The sequence below is a fragment of the Mustela lutreola genome, chromosome 14 (genome assembly GCF_030435805.1).
Source record: "Mustela lutreola isolate mMusLut2 chromosome 14, mMusLut2.pri, whole genome shotgun sequence".
NCBI lineage: Eukaryota > Metazoa > Chordata > Mammalia > Carnivora > Mustelidae > Mustela > Mustela lutreola.
In genome coordinates this window covers 19,786,075-19,807,442 of record NC_081303.1, presented here as the reverse complement: position 1 = coordinate 19,807,442, position 21,368 = coordinate 19,786,075, and the positions used below count along the sequence as shown (strand labels likewise).

The 21,368-nt window shown below is 43.2% G+C and overlaps 1 protein-coding gene across 3 annotated transcripts in view; it reads right to left on the bottom strand.

Annotated features, from left to right (window-relative positions):
* The window catches only part of RGL1 (ral guanine nucleotide dissociation stimulator like 1), a 258,932-nt gene that overhangs the window by 135,479 nt on the left and 102,085 nt on the right, over nucleotides 1-21,368 (bottom strand). The window contains exon 1 of one of the 3 annotated variants that reach the window (XM_059147083.1): nucleotides 8,584-8,640. The exons of the other annotated variants lie outside the window; for them this stretch is intronic. Coding sequence (XP_059003066.1) covers nucleotides 8,584-8,625 — 42 coding nt within the window. The 5' untranslated portion in view covers nucleotides 8,626-8,640. Of the gene's footprint in view, nucleotides 1-8,583; nucleotides 8,641-21,368 lie in introns of those variants that run through there. 3 annotated transcript variants of the gene reach the window in all.

The following is a 21,368-nucleotide window of genomic DNA, read 5'->3' as shown; positions in this document are numbered from 1 at the left end:
CTATTAGAGCTAAAGAAGAGCCGGCCACAGGAGATAGAAAATGAAGACAGAAGAAACATAAACAAAAAGCACCAGACAGATGGCAGGCCAAAGGGGAAGTACTCCTCTGGCCATGATGGCAAACATTTTTCAACTAATAGTTTACCAATTGCTGGCAGTGACTCTTAATTGATGCAGATGATCCTTGCCTGAGGAAACAGTTGGTTATTGGAATACTATTTGTAACTTGGGCTAATGAGCATTATTACCTCATCTAATTATAGATTTCTGTAAAAGAAAAAAGGACAGATTTATTCAGGTGGTTGAAAAGATCAAAACATCCAATAGTCATCTCAGACATGATGCCAGGTATGTGGGATTTATAATTAAACCTTCTGCAAAAGGAAGGATGGGTGACCTGATGCCATGAAGGGCTTTGACCAAGATTCTGGGAGGAACTGTGGGGCAATTAGCCACATCATATCTTGTTTCTGGGCTAAAGGAACATCCTTTTTCTATTATAATGGTACTGAAATTGTACTGAAAGCTTGAATGAACCACAGTTGTTAGAACGTTGTGGCTAAGGCTGATGGCTGCTGTCACAAATACCTAGATGGGAGTCCCAGATCCCTCACTCCTCTCTGAACCAAGAACTTTCACATCCCTAAACCCACACAAAATAGGAGTACAAACACCTTCCTTCCTCACTGGCCCACACTGAGAATTAAATGAAATGATACACATCAAGGCATTAGCACAGCATCCAGCACCAAGGTAAATTCTCAGCAGATGTTGTCTCTTGTGGTTTTTGGTCAGTTCAACAATTTTCAAAAGCTAAAGGAGACCACCTATATTGAAACACAGACATCTATATCAAGTAACTCAAGATTTTGCAGCTTGAAGCCAAAAATTCATGATGCAGTGAACCCAGAAAGAACTGTAAGCCCCACAGACTGCTGAGTCAATGAGCAACATTTACTGAGTTGCTACGTAGCACAGAAAGATGCGGTGCCTGGTATTCTTGCCCACCTCATTCCACCTCCATACAGTGACCAGAGTGATAGTTTCAAATCACCACAGTATCCCCTCCGATTCTTAAATCCCTCCAACAGCTCGCCACTGCGAAGGATAAAGACCTAAATTCTTTTCACGTTCCACCGGGTCTTGCCCAGGTTGGCCCCTGCCTGCCTCTCCAGCCTCCTTCTACCCCATTCCACATACATTCTCTGGGCTTCAGAAACCTTGGTCTGCTTTCAATGTCTTCCCTACATTTGGCCCGTGTCCATTAAAATGCTCCTTCTTGGGACATCCCTTCCTCTTCTCCTCTCTCAGTTGGGTTAAATCCCCCTATTATGTGCTCTCCTGGCACCATGACCTTCTCTTTGTAACTCTACCACAGCCATAATTTTACATTTCATTGTATGCTTATTTTTTTTTTAAGATTTTATTTATTTATTTGACAGACAGCGGTCACAAGTAGGCAGAGAGGCAGAATCTGTGCTGAGCAGAGAGCCCAATTTGGGCCTCGATCCCAGGACCCTGGGATCATGACCTGAGCCGAAGGCAGAGCCTTTAACCCACTGAGCCACCGAGGCGCCCCATCATTGTATGCTTATTTGATAAATCTCTGTTTTCCCCAAACTCTATGAGGGCAGAAGCAATTTAATTTTTTTTTTTCCTCTTCATGGTTCTCTAGCATTTCTGGGAGATACTCAGTAAGTAAGTATGATCGATTGATAGGTACAGGCACACAGCTAAAGCCATGCTGTACACTCAGTAAGTGCTTTGTAATGGCTGTTGAGTGATCTAAATAAATCTTAGATGTTGTCTCTACCTTAAGGTTGTTTGTACTCTAGAAGCCAGGAAAGGACATCAGGGGAGAAACTGGAAAGTGACTTCAAAAAGCCACAGGTCAGCAAGTCCAGGTGAAGACAAACAGGACCAACAGAGCAACGTGCCACTGAGAGGACACGGCCACCTCCAACAGGAGGCACGCATTTCTAAAGGACTTGCAGATCATTGGAGTTTTTATGGAGATTGTGTCGACCACGACCTTTGAGAAGAAAGAGAAACACGGACTAGGAGGAAGAAAAGATGGACTTCCAGCAGGAGAGGTAGCAGGTCAAAGGATGGTATTTTGGAGAAGAAGCTCAGGCAAGGGACATGAAGTTCAAGGGCAGAGAGTCTGGAATTTTTCTTAAGACGAGATCGAAATGATAAAACAGAGGGTGAACAAAACGATTATAAGTCCAGAGGTTAGTCAGAGGGGGACCGCAAAGAGTTAGAGTGACCTGATAGGAAACAATACAGAACGTGCCAAACAATTACCACGTAGGCTGCGACAGGGTTTTGAACTAAAGGAAGGAATCAGGGTGACATTTTGGAAAAGTAAATGTTGCAACTTAATGATAGGCAGCATGTTGCCAGTAAATGAGAGGGGAAAGAAAAACCCTGCAAGGTTTTAAGCCTGGGATTGTCGAGGGGATGTGGAAATAAAGAGAAAATGGGAAGGACTTTCTGCTTTCGGGAAGATATCATCAGCTCAGTTCTGGGGAGCAAGAAAAAGATACTGAAGAGGGATAGGAAGGAAAGATAAAGACTAGAAGAAAGTACTTGTAAGTTACTATGTATACAGGAAGTTGTTTGAAACCACGAATTCACATGATTCCTCCTGAGTGGAAGAGAAGCAGAATATAAACAAGTCTCAAGATGCAACCACAACTGGACACCAAACAAAATAACCAGAGTGGAGAGCAAGAGAAGGAGAGTTTGAGTTACGGAAACTAATGCTGCAGGAAAGCTCACTGTGATTAAAAATTCTCAAATACATTCAAGTCAGTCTTGGAATACAGTCAAGTAGACTTTAGAATACTTCAAATGACAAGCGGTTTTTCTCCTGTCCTTATCACAAGATGCTAGGCATATTTTAAGAGGATTTTTCCTGTTTAAAAATATATAATTTTTTTTTTAAATTATCACTGACTATTCTGTTCTGTGACACTCTTCAATAAAATGTAACCAAAGTTAATTGAGAGTCTTAGTGTGGTCAGTTACATAACACTAGAACTGCTGAATAGCTTAAATGCAGTGTTTTCCCAGAAATATTTGTCTTTTGGATGAAATTGAGAATGGAAAGTTTCTGCCTTAAAGGAAAACTTTTGAGAAGGTGGAAAGAAAAGAAAAACATATATAATGGAAGTATCACTTTAACAATAATTAACCAGTATGCTGCAACAGGGGAACTCCTCCCACAGAAACACAGAAGAACACAAAGAAAAGTGAATTTTACCACTTTGGAGAGCTGATTGTGGGTTGCATATCAATTATCTAATGTCTTTTTAAAAACCAGAAAATATCTCATATATTGCCTTTGCCAGGAACAAATTTAGCAGATCTTTGGTTCTTATTATTTGCCTATTACACTGGCAGAATCAACTCATGCTAACCCATACTGATCCTCTTGTGTCTAAGACATGAATGAAATAAGGTTTATAGGATGAAAATGTGTTTAATTTGGGGCAGGAGATGGGGTGGAGTCATTACCTGGGTTTATCCAGGATCTTTTAGATAGGTGAATAGCTACTGCTCTAGAAAGCTGCATACTGCCCTTCCTCCTTTTCCTTCAAAGATAATGTGTGTGTGTGTGTGTGTGTGTGTGTGTGTTGTATGAGGAATTTGGCTTGGACATAGTGCAAGGTGGAACATTGGTGTGTGTGTGTGTGTGTGTGTGTGTGCACGTGCACGCCCATGAGCACATGTGTGCACATGGGGAAGGAGAATCTATAAGGTGGCCTTCATCTTGAACCCTAATCATATAAGATAATGACGGCTCCAAAATAACGTAAAGCCACTGTAAGGAAAAGATAGAGCAACTGCAAGTTACGTGGCAACCTTATAACTACATAAATAATATACTTTTTCCTTATAGCCAAATAGGTCATATATTTTACATTATTCAAAGGAATTTCTCTCCTGTAACTGGCCAGGATGCCGTCCTCTGAAATGAGCACACCCTGTGCCACAGGAAACCACACCAGCCTTGCTTGAAGGCTGCACGATCTTAGCATGAAGACCAGCTGGCATTCTTGGCCCAACCTGGTCTTCCCCACCTGAAAGTGGGGACTGGGCAAGTAGTGAGAAATTCCTCAATTGGGTTAGTTCTATAAATCTATACCAGATTCAAGCTGCCCCAATAGGGTACAGAAGGCCCTAGAATCAGTTCCAGGTACTGAAAAGCGATTAAGTTCACTATGGGTACAGAATCTGAGGATTCCAGGACAAAAGCGGACCTCCCAGGATGAGGTCATCACAGGGAACCATGTGGACAAGGCTGTCATCCCAGGTGGGGGAGCAGCAAGATGGAAAAAGCCTGGCTCTGTTATCTCATGGAACAAAGTGGCCAGACCAGTCCTGGACTGCCTGTCTCTGGACTGTTTTGTAAGAGAGAAATAGAATTCCCTCTTGTTTCAAGTGTTATAAATTTGGCTTTCTGTTATAAGCAGCCCAACCTATATCCCATGAAACAGAACAGAAATCAGTAAAGGTAAGAGAGTCATTTCTCTAGAGGCTAAAATATAGCATTCTAAGATTACTCTGATATACTCTGATTCAAATACTGCTCTCGGCTCTAAAAGGGATTCCTTTAGCTATTTATTAACTCATTCATGCAACGAATATTTATAAAGCACCTACTATTTATCAGGCACTGTGCTAGGTAGGCATTGCAGAAATAGCTTTCATCAAGACAGTTGCAGTACCCTCCTCGGGGTGCTAATGGATTGAAGGGAGAAATAGACAAAGCATGTACATTACAGAATGATAAATGCCAACAGAAAGATTGCCATTGGGCAGTACAGGCTGTGTCTATAAGATTGAGGGAGTTATCCCTAGAGAAAATGGGCTCTAAGGTAAGACCTGGAAGTCGAGATGGATTTAGAAGTAGTAAAAAAAAGGGGGTGGGGCGAGGAGGAGAGAGCCATCCAGGCAGAGGGAACAGAGTAAGGGAAGGCCCCAAAAGAGGAATCACAGATCAGACAGAATCCTAGGCATGGCCCTTAGTTCACAAAACGTGCCAAGTGGGCTGTTCATTTTTCCTAAAAAAGAAGTAGTGCTGTATCTTCACTTTGTGAGCACTAATTCATCGTAATAGTATACTGTACCAACTGAATGTATGTCCCCTGGAAACAAAAGGCAAGCTTTTGTTTTAGTTTATGTAATCCCATAATCCCTCACATAATCCTCTATGAAGGGTCAGGTAAATAAATAACTATTTTAATGACTTTACCAGAGCATATACTATGTGTAAAGCACTGAATTACACACACTGGCCATGGATCCAAAGTAAGGGAGGCCAACACGCAGAAGAACAAAGCAGGCAGGAGGGAAGGGTGTGACCCCGGCCCGGCATGGAACCACTCAGACTAAATTCCAAGTCAGAATGCTAGTGTTGCAGGTTGTCCCACTAAGAACAACCATCCCGGCACGCCCCATGTAAGAGCTGGGCATGTTTCTGGGGGCAAGAATACAGGCTTGGTGGAAGGGCTTCTTGAGACTGCCCAGTGCTATACCCAACCAGGGAATGGGAGAGAAGACCAAATAGTGGGCTCTCTTTTGGGGGGGGGGGAGGGGAAGGCAACTTTAGATACTAAAGACTGTCAGCCTCCTGCAGACTTGAAGTAGGAATAGAATTTCCAGATGATGGGGAAGGGGTTTCGAGAAGCGGGCCCATGAGGAGAAGAGAGCAGTCCAAGCAGAGGGAAAGGCATGAGCCCAAGCCCATAGGTCAAACGGGAGTTCGTCAAAGACCAGGCAGAGAGCAGGAGGCCGCCTGGCCCAGCCACACCACCCAGGTGCCAGCGCCCGCAGCACCACCCGGCTCACTCCCTCCCCAGAGCACTCCCTGAGTCATACTAATGGAAATGGGGCACTTCACGTGGTGCAGACTACCTAAGTTCCTCTGTACCAGGGCGCTTTTCTTGAGGTTTACATGCCTTGGGGTAGGTCAAGATTATGTACAATTTAGTCACCATCGCATGAATATCACCTACTTGAAGGCATAAGTGTTTTTGCATTGGTAACTGGCTAATGCTTTCTGTCACTGCAGTTGACAAAGTGATTTTACGTGTCTTAGTCTCCTTAATCTTCACCACAACCCCCAAAGCAGAGGTACTAGCTCCATTTTATAACCTAAGAAAATGAAATGTCAAGACCACAGAGACAATGTAAATCCAAGAGCCAAGTCTTGAGCCCAAGTCTTTTGGCTCCCAAAACCATGCTACTTTTAAAAGAATACACTTTTGACTCTTAATCTCACAAAACAAACTGAAGGCTGCTGGGGGGAGGGGGGCTAGTAGAGGGGGGTGGGACTATGAACATATGGTGAGTGCTGTGAAGTGTGTAAACCTGGCGATTCACAGACCTGTACCCCTGGGGATAAAAATACATTACATGTTTATAAATAAATAAATAAATAAATAAAAGAATACACTTTTGCACTTACCATGATGAGCACTGAGTAATGTACAGAATTACTAAAGCACTATATTGTACACCTGAAACTAATGTAACATCATATGTTAACTACACTGGAATTAAAATTTAAAAAAAATATAGTAAGAATACACTCTTGTTCTTAGAACATTTGTTTGTTTCTTTGCTGTTGCTTATATGATATAGGACCTTCTGGCACCTGATGAAGTTCATCAGTTGTTCATACACATTAGTAATCAGAGGCGCATCACATAGTGGCCTGCACTCAAGAATTACGTCCTTACTGGCTTTTTCCCGAGCATCTCATCCTTTTCATTCCTGGTAGCACTATCTGGCTCAGGACCCCACTGCTGGCATCATGGCCCCATTTCTTCATTCACACAGTCATGCAGGTAGCTGCTGTGACTCAGGTACTGTGCTAAGTGTTGGGCGTGAGGCGGGGATCAACAGAGAGTTCCTGCTTTCAAAGATACATTCTAGGGAGGATAGAAGCAGGTAAATAAGACCTTACTGAGAATGTGAGAAGGCTACAAGGCAGCAGGCACATGGCGGGGCCCCCCTAGCATCAAGGAAAGGCACATATTCTAGAGTTGAAGAGTCGGGGACTTTAATGGGAAGGAAGCAAAAGTTAGCCAATGAGAAGGGGGAGAAATGGTCAGTTCAGGAAGTCAACTGGCATGAATGCTGAGTGACTTCACAGACAGAGCTCTGTATGGTTTGATCTGCCCCAAGGATGAGTGCAATGAGGAGGGGTAGTTGAGAGATGAGGACCTCATCAGATGACAAGAGCTTGCGAGCCATGTTGAAGAGTCTGGACTCAATCCTGGGGGCACTGGAGACCATCGAAAGCCTCCACACAGCACAGTTACGGGAGAAGACTTGTATTTTCAAAAGATCTGACTGTGATACGGAGAGAGGATTCAAGGGACACTTCTCCCATAGAAGTATGATGTTAGGGGCACCCGGGTGGCTCAGAGGGTTAAGCCTCTGCCTTCAGCTCGGGTCATGATCTCAGGGTCTTGGGATCGAGCCCTGCGTTGGGCTCTCTGCTCAGCAGGGAGCCTGTTTCCCTCTCTCTCTCTGTCTGCCTCTCTGCCTACTTGTCATCTCTGTCAAATAAATAAATAAAATCTTTTTTATAAAAAGAAAGAAATAGGGGCGCCTGGGTGGCTCAGTGGGTTGAGGCCTCTGCCTTCGGCTCAGGTCATGATCTCAGGGTCTTGGGATTGAGCCCCACATCAGGCTCTCTGCTCAGCAGGGAGCCTGCTTCCCTTCCTCTCTCTCTGCCTGCTTGTGATCTCTCTCTGTCAAATAAATAAATAAAATATTAAAAAAAAAAAGAAAGAAATATAATGTCAGCTACTTATATAACTTCAAGTTTTCTAGAAGCCACATTAAAAATGTAAAAATAAACAGGTGAAATGAATATCGTATTAATTAACTTAATATGCTAATTTTAACACCATGGTTTATTTAACCTACAGCATTAGAAAGAGGTGTGGAGAGACGTGAACACACTGGAGAAGTATTTGGGAAGAGAAGAAATTTGAGACAGTAAGGACTCATTAAATTCATTTACGCACTAGCCTCAAATGAATCTTCCTGAAATACAGCTCTGTTTGAGATCGCCACTTGTTTTCATTTCTCCGTTCTTCCCCTTTTGCCTACCAAGGAAAGCCCCAGCTCCGTAGCCAGCAGCGGCCCAGCATCTGGACCCTCCCCTCCCCACGGCGGGGCCTCCTCGCGCCCCCCTGCACACCCCACGTCGCAGAGCAGTCATAACCTTATGCAGAAGGAATGAGAAGCCCTCTGCTCAGCACTCTGGAACGGAGCAACGAGCCACTCCCACCGCGAGGCAGGCCCCCCGTTCCAGGTCTGACTCCTGGCTTGGAAATCTGCCCGGTCCCTCTAGGGTGGGGGCCCTGCTTCTTGCTTTCCATTCCCCTCTTTCCTCCTTCCAGAGCTTGGAAGTCTGCCCATAAACCTGAGCGCGGCAGCTGGAGCCTTCTAACTGCTGACACACTTTCTTATTCCCTCACTCCAGATTACATTTCCCAGTGCCACCTGCGCCTCTGTTTCTCAGTCCCAGCGCCTCCCGAGAGATCTGTCACCTACCCTGCCATACCAGCTCTCCTTGCCTAGGCGACTACGCGTCATCTGTCTCCATATCGCCAGGCCTCTCCCTTCCGATGTTGCGCCTGTCGTCCTATACTGCTCTCCACTCCTGCCCCAGCACTGGGGGCAGAGCCAGCCCCTGCCAGTTCACCATCCTTTGCAGTGAACCAGGCTATTTCTAACATGGTTGTGAGCTGTCACAATGGACATTCAACGCCTTGCCATGGAAACATCCTTCTCGCTACCCTTGTGTGCCCTTTCCTCCGGTCAAAACAATCTAATTGCCTTTGTTACTCATGCCTCCCACTTACAGTACCTCCCTGATATATTCCTGCCAACCGCTCAGCCTGGAGGGGGCCTTCTCCCATCACATCCCCATTTACTGAGGAATTCTTAATAAATATTAAGCCCCAAAATATGAATATCATAATCTCCTGCCCACCCTGACTGGAAATGACATCTTCCCCCTCTGAACTCCTGTGGCTCAGTATCTGGACTTTGATTACGGATTTTATTGCATTGTTTTAAATGTCTTATCTCTCTAAGGCTATATATACACATCTTGGGAATAAGATCCATGTCTGATTACTTAGCAAAGCAAAACTGTTAGGAGACAGGGGAGCAGGGAAAGAGAGATTTGGCTTAATTTTGCAAAATGAGTCATGGTCCATCCAGGATCAACGCTGAACCAGTTCACATTTTCAAGTGTCTGCTTAGCATCCTGAATCAAATCATTCCTGAAACCGAGGGGATAAGGACCCCTGTCCCTACAGACTTGAAGGAAATTCACTGACACTCCCTTAGCTCTCTTCTTGGACGTACGACTCTCCATCTCCCCTCTGTCTCTCCTTCCCTCTTTCTTTCTCTCTCTCTCCCCCTCCCCCAACCCCAAATTTCCATGGCTTCCCAAAACAGATGGAATACATTCAATCACCAGTTCCAATCCCTTCAGTCCTTCCTTCGGGCAACAACTGGGTCCACAGGTGTGATTAAGGAGGCCCAGCAGTTTCCCTACTGACACAAGGCAACTCGAGGACCAGGGAACACAGCTGCACCCTCCCCTGGTTGTCTTTTAAACATTCCATGGTAGTGGAGAAGGCACTGGTAGGAAAACCAGACTGACCAGTGGGTGTTTCTGTTTCTGATTAAAGTGGTCAAAGTGGTTTCTTGCACCCTGTAGAAAACTCAGGCTCTGGTTCCCTGTATAGCAGTACATCTCGACATGGAAATCCTACGGCCTTCTTATTTTGCCAAGGTCTATGCCACAGGGTGATGGGGATGACTTAAGCGGATTGAGCATCATTATTTGTACTCATTTTCCAGTTTTCCTCCTCAGAACTCCAGGCGCTTTAGAAAATATGACAACATTATGGACATTGGGGAGGGTATGTGCTATGGTGAGTGCTATGAAGTGTGAAAACCTGGCGATTCACAGACCTGTACCCCCTGGGGATAAAAATACATTATATGTTTTCAATAAATAAATAAATAAATAAATAATTTTTTTTAAAAAAAGAAAATATGACAACAATCTCGCCAAATCCCTGTATGCAATCAGAGCACATTACCAACAAAAATAAGGTAATTATAATCCACCCACCGCGACGTCTGTACTACCTCCATTATTCTCTAGTATTAGACATCTTAGTGGCTTCCATGTCTTATTTTCTTGTTCCACTGTAAAAATGCAAAGTGTCCAATCCTAGGCCGTGGTCAGGAGTCTCGTGATGTTAGCCAGACATCAAAATATCAGCTTTTATGAAGAAGCATTTAACTGTGATTAAACACTCTTCAAAGTGCTTTCAAGTGCTTAATCATTCCTCCCTGCTTCCCCGACTGGGTGAGGAGTTCCATTCCCCTGATGAAGCTATAGGTCCTAAGTTTCCTTTAGAAGCGTCAAAGAAGATTCTCTCTTGCCTCACAGACTTGATGGGGAGCAGAGCTGGTGATAACCTCTCAAAATGCTGTGTGCCTGGGTTGACATGACATGGCTAAGCCTTATCTTCCAGATGCTTCGCTGGAATTGAAGCCCTGGTGTCCTTGTGGCAGGTACTTGGATGTAGTACCATCAATGGGCAGTCCTTATAATTAGAACTCACATCCTTTTCTGGCCCAGCACATTCTTAAGATATAGGACAAGAATTATTCTACTGATGGCTTCAGAGTGGGGTGGGTCCTCCAGGGGAGTGGTGGTGAAGGGAGATGACGGGGGCATCCCTGCTTTGTGTAGCAGATGTCCAGAGGCTGAAACATAGAGGGCACTTTAAGAACATAAACAGAAACCAGCTACATAAGTCTGAGAAAATGTGATTTTTCTTTCTACCCAAAATAGATATTTGACATCTTAAGAGTATGAGCAGGCATAACCGTTTTAGAGCACAATTTGGCAATACTTGTCAATATTAAGAACATTCATTCCCTTTGAACAAGGAATGTCACTGCTAGGAATTTATCTGTGGATATTCAAGGAATATTTCAACAAAACATATGTACAAGGCTGGCCACCAAAGTGTTATTTCTCATGGTTTTAAAAATACATCAAAATGTCCACCAGTACAAGGACTGGTTAGATTTAAAAAAGGGGGGGGGGCCACATCCATATAACAGATTACTAGGGACTGGTTAAAAAATTGGGATGGATCGTGTGTGCCAATATGGAAAGATTTCTAAGATATATCATTAAGGAGAAAAAGCCAGCTATAGAACAGTGTGTATAGCGTGAGCCCTTCTGTATGAAAATACTCACACATTTGCAGAGATGGGCACATAGTTACATACAGGAATGTGTGTGAAAGACTCTCAAATGGTTAGCAGGGGCTAACTTGGGAAAAGTCTCTGAGATGGGGTGAAAAGATGGCTTCCCAGGATAGGGACCATCTGGGGGAGAGATCAGGGACCAGTTTGGGTTTCTTATTTGTACCCCCCACTATTAAAAAAATATAACAATTATTATTTTACAGGGTTTCTAAATTAGCGTCTTCAACAGCAACTGGTTATGTGGCTAATGAGGACAGAAAAAAGAGATTGTCCACAGAGCGATCGATAATACCCCAGCCAGCTGACCTGAAGAGGAAGCTCTCTAGCCCACACTAAGGAGGAAGCTGGCCTCTGCAGAACGTGTTCGCTGGGTGTCAGAGTGGAGGGGAAGTGGAAAGAAGAAGGGTAATCATTGCTCCATCTGAATTTTTTATTGAATTTCATTTTTTCTTATTGTGCTTTAGAAAAGGACTTCGGTTACAAGGAACTAGACCTTGCCTGAGACCACAAATATGAGGGACCACAATGTTGTCCCAGCTCTCCAGAAAGAAGTCAGAAGGAGCACTCTTATCCCCCGTCCCCACCCCACTGGCCAATCAGAAGGCTAGAAGGGGGGTTTTAGGAGGGAATATTGACAAAGCTACTTAGCAATAGGCCTTAAAGGATGAGGAATATAAACCAGCCTCAGAGACAGAACTTTAAGAGCTGCTGTTGCTACTGAACAACATGACTCCTTTGTATTCCTGGGCCTGGGAAAACCTCTGGCTTCTGCACACAGTTTGGAGGTTGTACTTATCAATCCATTCCACATCCCATTGGTGCACACACAATTGTTCATCCCAGTGGTGTGAAGAGATAAGGCAAGGCTAAGACTCAAGAGAGTCTCCTGCACAGAAAGCCTCACCTGTCACACAACGTTTGTGACACACGTGGAGGTTTTCTATTGGTCAAAACCCACCTCAGTGGTTTTCATTCTGGAGCAAGTTCATCAACATTTAGCTGAGTAAAATATCCATTGGCACTGGCCATATACAAATCCTACGAAATAGCCCAACTCTAGCATTATTTTCTATCTGGTGGTGATCCCAGGACCATCAGTCCCAGGGTAAGCACAGAATTTCCCCATCTCTCCCTCAACCGGCCAGTCATTCATCCTTAGGGCAGAAAAGAGTGGGTCAACAACATTATAAGCCTTCTTGGATAATTTCCAAATGCTGGAGCTTCTTCAGGGAAGTGAACCTCCCCTCAGGGCAGTTACAGCTAGTTACAGCACAGGGCTAATGAGGCCAAGGTCATGAGCTTATTTACCCTGAGGGCCAATCAGCTTTGATCTGTTTCATGGCCACATTCTGTATCCCTCAACCCAAACAGCTGCTTCAAAAATGGATGCCCTTGATAGCAAAGGGTACTGGTCCAAAATAAAATAGATGTGTTAGTTCAAATTTATCATGCTCTGGGAAAAAACAACACAAAACATATTAAAAACATTAAAATGACATTACCTAGTATTTGTTCCAAAGAGATCAAGATTAATAACACCAAGCCAACTTCAATGATCCACAAAACTGTTAGACTGGTCATCATACAGAAAAGAGCTACATCTTCAGAGAGATCCCATATCTTCTTAAGAAGGCTACCCTACTATGAACTCATCTTCCACTAAGATAATTCTTTAAAGAAAATTATTTCTTGGGACACCTGGGTGGCTCACCTGGAAGTGTCCGACTTCGGCTCATGTCATGATCTCAGGGTTCTGGGATGGAGCCCTGCAGTTGGGTTCCCCACTCAGTGGAGAGTGCTTCTCCCTCTCCCTCTTCCCATCCCCCAAGCACATGCTTTCTCTTTCTCTCTCAAATAGATAAATAAAATCTTGAAGGAAAAAAGAAAGAGAGAGAAAGAAGGAAGGAAGGAAGGAAATTATTTATTTTACCATGTTAAGAATACACTACCTGTTTACAGGGATTCCCAAAGAGAGGAAATTAGAACCAAATTCTAGACCTTTATAACTCACGGAGTATTTTGTGTAAAAACTAAACCGGATGAACATTCTAGTCACTATTTGATCTGAGCATTTTTCATGCTAATTAGATACTGATTCTTTTCTTCTATAAATTGATAGTTCTTCAAATTACCCCAGTCCTCCCCTCACAGATATGTTCTTTCGCCCACATACTAGACCATAAAATACCTTCTTTTCTTTTTTTTTTTTTTTTTTTTCAGCTAGGTCACAGAACCCAGCAGTGATACCTTTTCAGCATTCATAAAAAGAAACAAACTTACAAATGATCTTTCCTCACGCTTCTATCTATCTCCTTGTTTTTGAAGTTTCCAGTGGAATCCAGTCACATGAAGACCCAGAATTAGCCTTGGGGACTATCTCGAACACTCGTGTTGACCCGGAATTAGCCCTGGGGGCCATCTGACATACCTTGATATGTGACCACATCTGCACCTGGAAGCTCTCTGATCTCAAGATAATTAAAGTTTGCAGCACCACCAATAAGAATCTCCACTTTGAATCCCTTATTCCAGAAAATGGGCAGCTACACTGCCCCCTTACTGTCTGTCTGCTAGGGGAGGAGGGAGTCTTGCCTTCTCTGTTCCTCTCAGCCACCTACAGGTATCCCCTGAAAGACCGAGAAAAGAATCTACAAGAGGCTCTCGGATCCACAGGGCGAGGTGTATAATTCTGCCAGGGGGATGGAACAGGAGGACCTGCTGTTTCAAAAACTTCTCCTCCTATCACTGCTCAATTGCCTTCAAAGGCACTGAAGCCAGGCCTTAGGGAAGGATACAGCTAATTCTCTGGAGCCTGAGTCTATTCTTAATGATCTAAAAAAGTATGTCACCCTACTCAGAGAGATTTATGCTGACCATGTATATCTTTATTCAAAATCTGAGACATGACTGAACTAGGGACGACATACATCAAATCAGACTGTGGACGGAGAATCCATACTCTGTTGAATCTATACTCTCTTCTCATTTTAGAATTTCTGTTCTTCCCAATTTCTTTCAAGAATCTCTCCAGTTCGGGGCTCCTGAACGGTTCAGGGCGTCTGCCTTTGGCTCAAGCCATGGTCCCAGGGTCCTGGGATCCAGTCTCCCATCAGGCTCCCTGCTCAGTGGGGAGCCTGCTTCTCCCTCTCCCTTGGCCTGCCGTTCCCTCTGCTTGTGTGTGTGCCCTCTCTCTCTCCCTATCAAATGAATAAGTAAGTAAATAAATAATTAAATCTTTAAAAAAAAAATCTCTCCCAGTTCTTCATGGGCTATCCAGTTACCCCACAGTTCCTCCGTTTACCCTCCTAAAGGACTGGAATATAGTATATAAAATAAGGTGCCCCCAAATCTCTCTAAACCAGGAAGGATTATATATGAATATCATTTTATTTAATAAACTTTATATACTATACGGTCCCCCCCCAGTCTTCTAATGTCTTCCCTCTTCTGTTTATCTTTGATATCCTCCCTTCCTCCCTCCCTAGCTTTTCCCTTCTTCTCGGTCCCACAGTACAGAGCCCCTTTTCTTTACTATTAAATCCTAAACACAGGCTCTGCCAATAACCCTGAGCTATTGCTGTATCATGCTGATTTGTACCAGCTGTGCCTTATGGTGGCTAACCCCATACTTATAACAGGGTCTCCTTAGATCTTCCTCTGAGAACAAGATTCCACATATACATCTAAAAGTCATAACTAGTGGGGAGGAAACTGAGCCAAGAATAGTTTCTGCTGGGGCGCCTGGGTGGCTCAGTGGGTTGGGCCGCTGCCTTCGGCTCAGGTCATGATCTCAGGGTCCTGGGATCGAGTCCCGCATCGGGCTCTCTGCTCAGCAGGGAGCCTGCTTCCCTCTCTCTCTCTCTCTCTCTCTCTGCCTGTCAAATAAAATCTTTAAAAAAAAAAAAAAAAAAAAAAAAGAATAGTTTCTGCTTTGAACTACTGATCACATTAAATAAGAAAAAAAAAAAAAAATGCAACTGGAGGAAAGAAAAATGCTACCCAGAGTTGTAGCTTAAAGACTTTTCTTGGACACATAGAACCAACTATAAAGATGATCTACTCTTTCAAACATCCCAGTTCTAGATTTAATGTTAATTCTCTCAATATTAATGAGGGGGAAGGTAGGTCAGGGCAGAGAGTGAAGGAAAGGAAGAGTGTCATCATGAAGAATCCAAGTGACAATAGAAAGTATACTCCCAAATTAAAATAGAGTAGCCAGGAAATTTATCATGTAACTGGAGTTTGCGAGAAGGATGTTTGAGACTCACACAATTGTAGAAAACCAAGTGCAGGGAGCAACCATTGGGAATCAGAGGATAATGATGTTATTCTCTAACTTTGGGCAAATCACAATCTCAGATCAGATCATCAGTTTTCCTATCAACTCTCTCCCCGAGGAGTCACGGGCAAGGTCACCAGATGGTTTGTGTATACTGAATCGTCTGGCCCGTTTATTTTCCATTATGAAACCATGTGTAATGGTCCTGTGTTTGAACATGATCAGATATTGTGAATGACTGTCATTAGAATGTAATCACCCTTCTTCATCTCTGTCCCAGTGCAACGGTGTTTCAGATTCTTCAAACCAAATGCTATTTGTCCCAGCTCCAGAGGATAATGGACAAATGCTTTTGCTTTTGTTAAAGAAAAGTCTAGCAGGTTGTAAGATTTTGTATTGACTTCAAAAACTCTAGTTAACCTCAAGACCGGGGACACAAACATTGATCCATATGATTCGAGAGGATACCAGCAGGCTAGGAAAAATGTGATAGAGTTAACATTTTATTACAAAGCTCATCTACTTACAAGTTAGGTTCCCAAAGGCTATCTTCAAGTCTGTTTTTCTGTTAAGTCCAAGAGGACATTAAACAAGCCACTGCCCGTAATCTGTTGATGGCAGGCAGAAATGGGCTGCAGCTCAGGACAGCCTCAGTCCATCAGTGAAAGTTTCTACATTTAAAATATGTAGGAAAAACAATATGTAAAAAACAGAACTTCCATACTCATTTTATTCCCCGGAATTAGTTAGAGTATGTTTCTGTCCACTTAAAAATAGCAAGTGACATGATTTCAGCCTCTCCCAGAAAACACAGCATTCCATCAGACTTGAAGACTGAATTATCAGTTCCTGAGCACCAACAGTAGTGGTACAAAAATGGAGACCCCACCAACAGGGGCAGACAATGGTCTTGATATTTTGGTGGGTGAACCCTCCCCAAGAAGCATGAAACTTCTCTGGCCCTTCATGATCGGCCCTTTTCAAGACTCATCTCCCCCTACACCTTCCACTTTGAAGCCCATCTTCCACCCCATTGAACTACTCTTCCTTCTCCATCCCTCTAGGCACTACACCTGGGCACATGCTTTTCCCTCTGCATGTGCCAAGGACTTCCTTCCGCACCTGCATCTCTTGATGTCATTCACCCTGTTCATTCTCCAATGACATGTTAAAAAGGTCTTATACATCATGCCCCCTACACATCAATAGTCATCCTTAGCTTTTCCTCACCTCCCCAAAATCAGGTAAAATGTGACTCCTCTGTGCTGCCTTACAACCTTTGTCTTTCCTTTAACTGACCTGATCCCATGTGTGATGGCTTTATGTTTGTTAGTTTTAATCTGTATTCCTCGTTGGACTGTAAGCTCCATGAGGCAGGGGTTTTATCAATCCTGTTCCTAGTAGTTACTCAACAAATACTGATTGCAAAATGACTCAAGTCCACTATTCCATATTTACTATAGTAGAAATTGATTTATTTTAGATGGCTCATGTAATGATATCTGCCACTTGATTTAGTTTTATTTATTCACTTTTGACATGTTTAATTTTTTTAAGATTTTTTTATTTACTTATTTGACAGATGGAGATCACAAGTAGGCAGAGAGGCAGGCAGAGAGAGAGAGAGAAGAGGAAGCAGGCTCCCTGCTGAGCAGAGAGCCTGATTCAGGGCTTGAAACCACTGAGCCACCGAGGTGCCCCATTGACATGTTTAATTTTTAGAATTGTAAAACATGCACAGAAACATAAACATATATAATCATGTTCATTATTACCACTATCTATAATTGACAAATGTTAATAGTTTTGTATGTTACTTTCACTCTATTCAAGACTTTTCAAAGGGCCCAAACTCAACGGTTTTGTGATCAATCCTGAGTTAACTAGAGACAGAAAAATGGAAATAATATTAATCAAGCACTTGCTATGGGCCAGTCATTGTCCTGGATGGTTCACATTCATTGTATACTCAACCTTCCCCAAAAGAATATTATCATCCACACTTTGCAGACCAAGAAACTGAAGCTAAGAGGATTAACTACTTCCCAGAATAATACATCCAATAAATATTGGATGTATCTATGCTCAAACCAAATTCTAGCTGAATCCAAAACTCCATGAGGCTTTCCCCTTTATGGCCTACAACCTCAAATCCTATCATGCTTGGAAGGAACTTGCACTTTTTTATTTTAAGATTGTATCTGTTTATTTGACAGAGAGAAACAAAGCGAGAAAGGGAACACAAGCAGAGGGAGTCAGAAAGAGAGAAGCAGGCTTCCCACTAAGCAGGGAGCCCCATGCAGGGCTCAATCCCAGGATCCTCGGATCATAACCCAAGGCGAAGGCAGCCGCTTAACAACTGAGCCACACAGGTGCCCCACAACTTGCACTTTTTGAGTGAGAAATGTACTTTCACATATGTTATATATCCAATCATTTAGAAACGGCAATTAAGGGCTTACTATGTCATGTCTGCTAGCTCACAAATGCGCAGAAAATTAAGTTAACCAGGGCACTGCATTCATAAGCATTCTGGTTAATTTAGCTAAAGAATAAGAATTAAGTGGTGGGCCAATGCCATGGATGTTTCTCCACCGCACAAGAAATATGCAACCAGGGGCGCCTGGGTGGCTCAGTGTGTTAAGCCACTGCCTTCGGCTCAGGTCATGATCTCAGGGTCCTGGGATCGAGTCCCACATCGGGCTCTCTGCTCAGCAGGGAACCTGCTTCCTCCTCTCTCTCTGCCTGCCTGTCTGCCTACTTGTGATCTCTCTCTGTCAAATAAATAAATAAAATCTAAAAAAAAAAAAAAAAAAAAAAAGAAATATGCAACCATGGGAGTAATGAGAAAATAGCATCAAAAGACTGCAGAGACCCCAAGGGGACTAGGGATGACAAACAGACAAGCTACATTCTGACGGGACTGGCCCCTGAACGTTTCTCCTGGTCCTACAATGACTACAATGTTGCAATTGTATATGAAAAGCTTTTACAAGGTGACTAGATATTTAAGAGTCATACTGAAAAACGGCCTGTCACTTATGACTTCTATAGTGTCCTGTGGTTTTGTTTTCATAATTAAAAAGAAATGAAACCAAGGGATGAATAATTTGGCTCTTTTCTCCATAGAACTCAGCTCTCAGTTCAAAATCTGATGGTTGCTTAATGGTCCCATCTGTGTGGCTCTCAAGTCCCAAGTTTGATCTAGTTAACCTCTGCATCCTCTTCCTTGTGGTTCCTGCCTCCTTTCAGAAAAAGGGTGACACCTTGATCGCTGTCCTAAAGGGATGGTGTGTCCTTATATGTATACTTTGTATCGACGAGCTTGCTACATTTCTTACGAGAAGTCCTGCTGTTTGGAAATCACTCACTTTCTGTGATGCTATTGTCAGCGATCTGCATTTCACTTAGTAAATTATACGACTTCTGGGACTCCAGTTTGAGATCCTAGCTCTGTGTTGCTTTCAGAGATCCCCTACTCTCAATTATTCCTTAAAAATAACTTCTCCTCCCACCTGGATAGGCAGGATCCTTCCAACACAATGTTTCAATCTCTGCCATTTTTAGCTCCCTTGATCAACATTTTTACTTTGAAACAATTCAGATTTGTTTTCGCCCTGTATTCATCCTACTTAAATTTTATTTTTTTTTTAAAGATTTTATTTATTTATTTGACAGAGAGAGATCACAAGTAGGCAGACAGGCAGGCAGAGAGAGAGGAGGAAGCAGGCTCCCCGCTGAGCAGAGAGCCCGATGCGGGACTTGATCCCAGGACCCTGAGATCATGACCTGAGCCGAAGGCAGCGGCTTAACCCACTGAGCCACCCAGGTGCCCCCATCCTACTTAAAATGAAAGTTTTGAGGCAACAATGAGTTGGTTTACAAGCATGATTTGACCATAAGGGTAAACAAGAGTGGGTGGAGGGGTTATGTGCTTACTGAGGACTCTTTTCATCAGGCAATTTGTTTTTATTGTCGCTGTATGTTGACTATACACATATGGTGTTGATTTCTCAGAATTCCAATAAAATTGTAATGGTTCCTCTTAGTGGCAAGTACATGCCACAGAATAAAACATACAGTTCTGGATCTTGAGTCTGCCCTTTTACGATGTCAGAGAAACCACCACTAACCCAACCCCATCCCCCCACAAGCCGCCGCCAATTCTGTCACTTGGGTGTTCTCAGGTGTTTGTATCAACATATGAAAATGGTTGTTTATCTGTCCCTTCCTTTGTTCATTCATTCATTCATTCATTCAAGAAACACCTCAACAGTGTAGTGATGTAACTTTGAACAAGACAGACATAGCACCTGCTGGAATAAATGGGTAGATTATAGGCTTCTATAATCCAAATTCTTAACCGTCACCCATTCTTGACATGTAGGCTCAATCTTTCCAGTATTTGAGTTACTAGCTCAGCAGAAACCAGGAAAAACAATAACTTTGTAGTCAGAATGTTATCCAACTGTATATTATTTATTTTATTGTAAATACTGGTAAACAGTGGTCAATAAATAGTTTTATATTCCATTGAAAAAGAAAAAAACCATAGTTCCTCCTGTTAGGAGCTCACAATACAGTGGAAAAGATGATAAAATAAGCATTTACAATATAATGTGATAAATATACATAAAAAAGGCACAAAGTGCTTTTCAAAAAAAAAGTTAGGGGAAAATGACAAGGGCACGTAACACAGTGTGTGGAGAACAAGGAAGATTCCCAGAGTGTGAGTGGTGAGTAGACGTTAGCTAAGGAAGGAGAAGGAAGGGCATTCTAAACAGAGAGAACAGTGTGATGTGCAAAGACACTGGGGTTATTGACATCGGAATGCATTTTTTTAAAGAATGCTAACCCTTAGGGCACCGGGGTAGCTCAGCTAGTTGAGCCTCCAACTCAGTGTTTCAGTTCAGGTCATGGTCTCACGGCTCATGAGACTGAGCCCCACGTAGGGCTCTGCACTTCGGGGTGTCTGCTTAGGACTTTGTCCCTCTGCCCCTCCCCTACTCGAGCACTCGAGCTCTCTTTCTCTCTCTCTCTCTCAAGGAAGTGAAAAAAAAGAATGCTAACCCTTTCCAAACAGCAAAGCCCAACCCTCCACCAGTCTTTACCTCACTGATATTTTCTTCATCTATAAAGTTTCCTGGGATTCCTAGATCAGGGTTTCCCATTACGTAGATCAGGTGAATTGCTCAGATGCCGGGTCACAAAGGAAGAGAGTTTGTAGTGAAGATTTTCAACTATTTCCTCTCCTGGGTCCCTGAGAAAGGATGGGCTTTTAAAATAGCTACTCACTGCTGTGAGAAGACATGCAAACTCTCCCACACACCCTGCATTTGTAACCCACGAACAAATGTAAATAATGTCATTTCTTCCTCATGTGTGCCCCCTTCAAGGGGAAACCCGCTTAAAAAGGACTGAAGACACTTCCTTTCCCTTTCATGGGAAAGATTTCCATCTGTAAACTCCTCTCCCCCCCCCCCCGCCTCTTGACTGCCTCATGCCAAGCTTTTCCTGACATCATGGGGGTTTCAAGGGAACAACAAGATTCGGAGGTTTACAGTGAACACACTGTGGAAAACAATGGGCTGAAACAGAACTGCTTTGCTAACTTTTTCCTGGAGATTTACGATGCCCATGAATGCAAGCCCCATGAAGGAATGACTTCCCGGACCTCGAGAAACTTGTCTTTCTTTTCCCTCCCTCCTTTCCTTCCTTCCTTCCTTCCTTCGTTCCTTCCTTTTTCTTT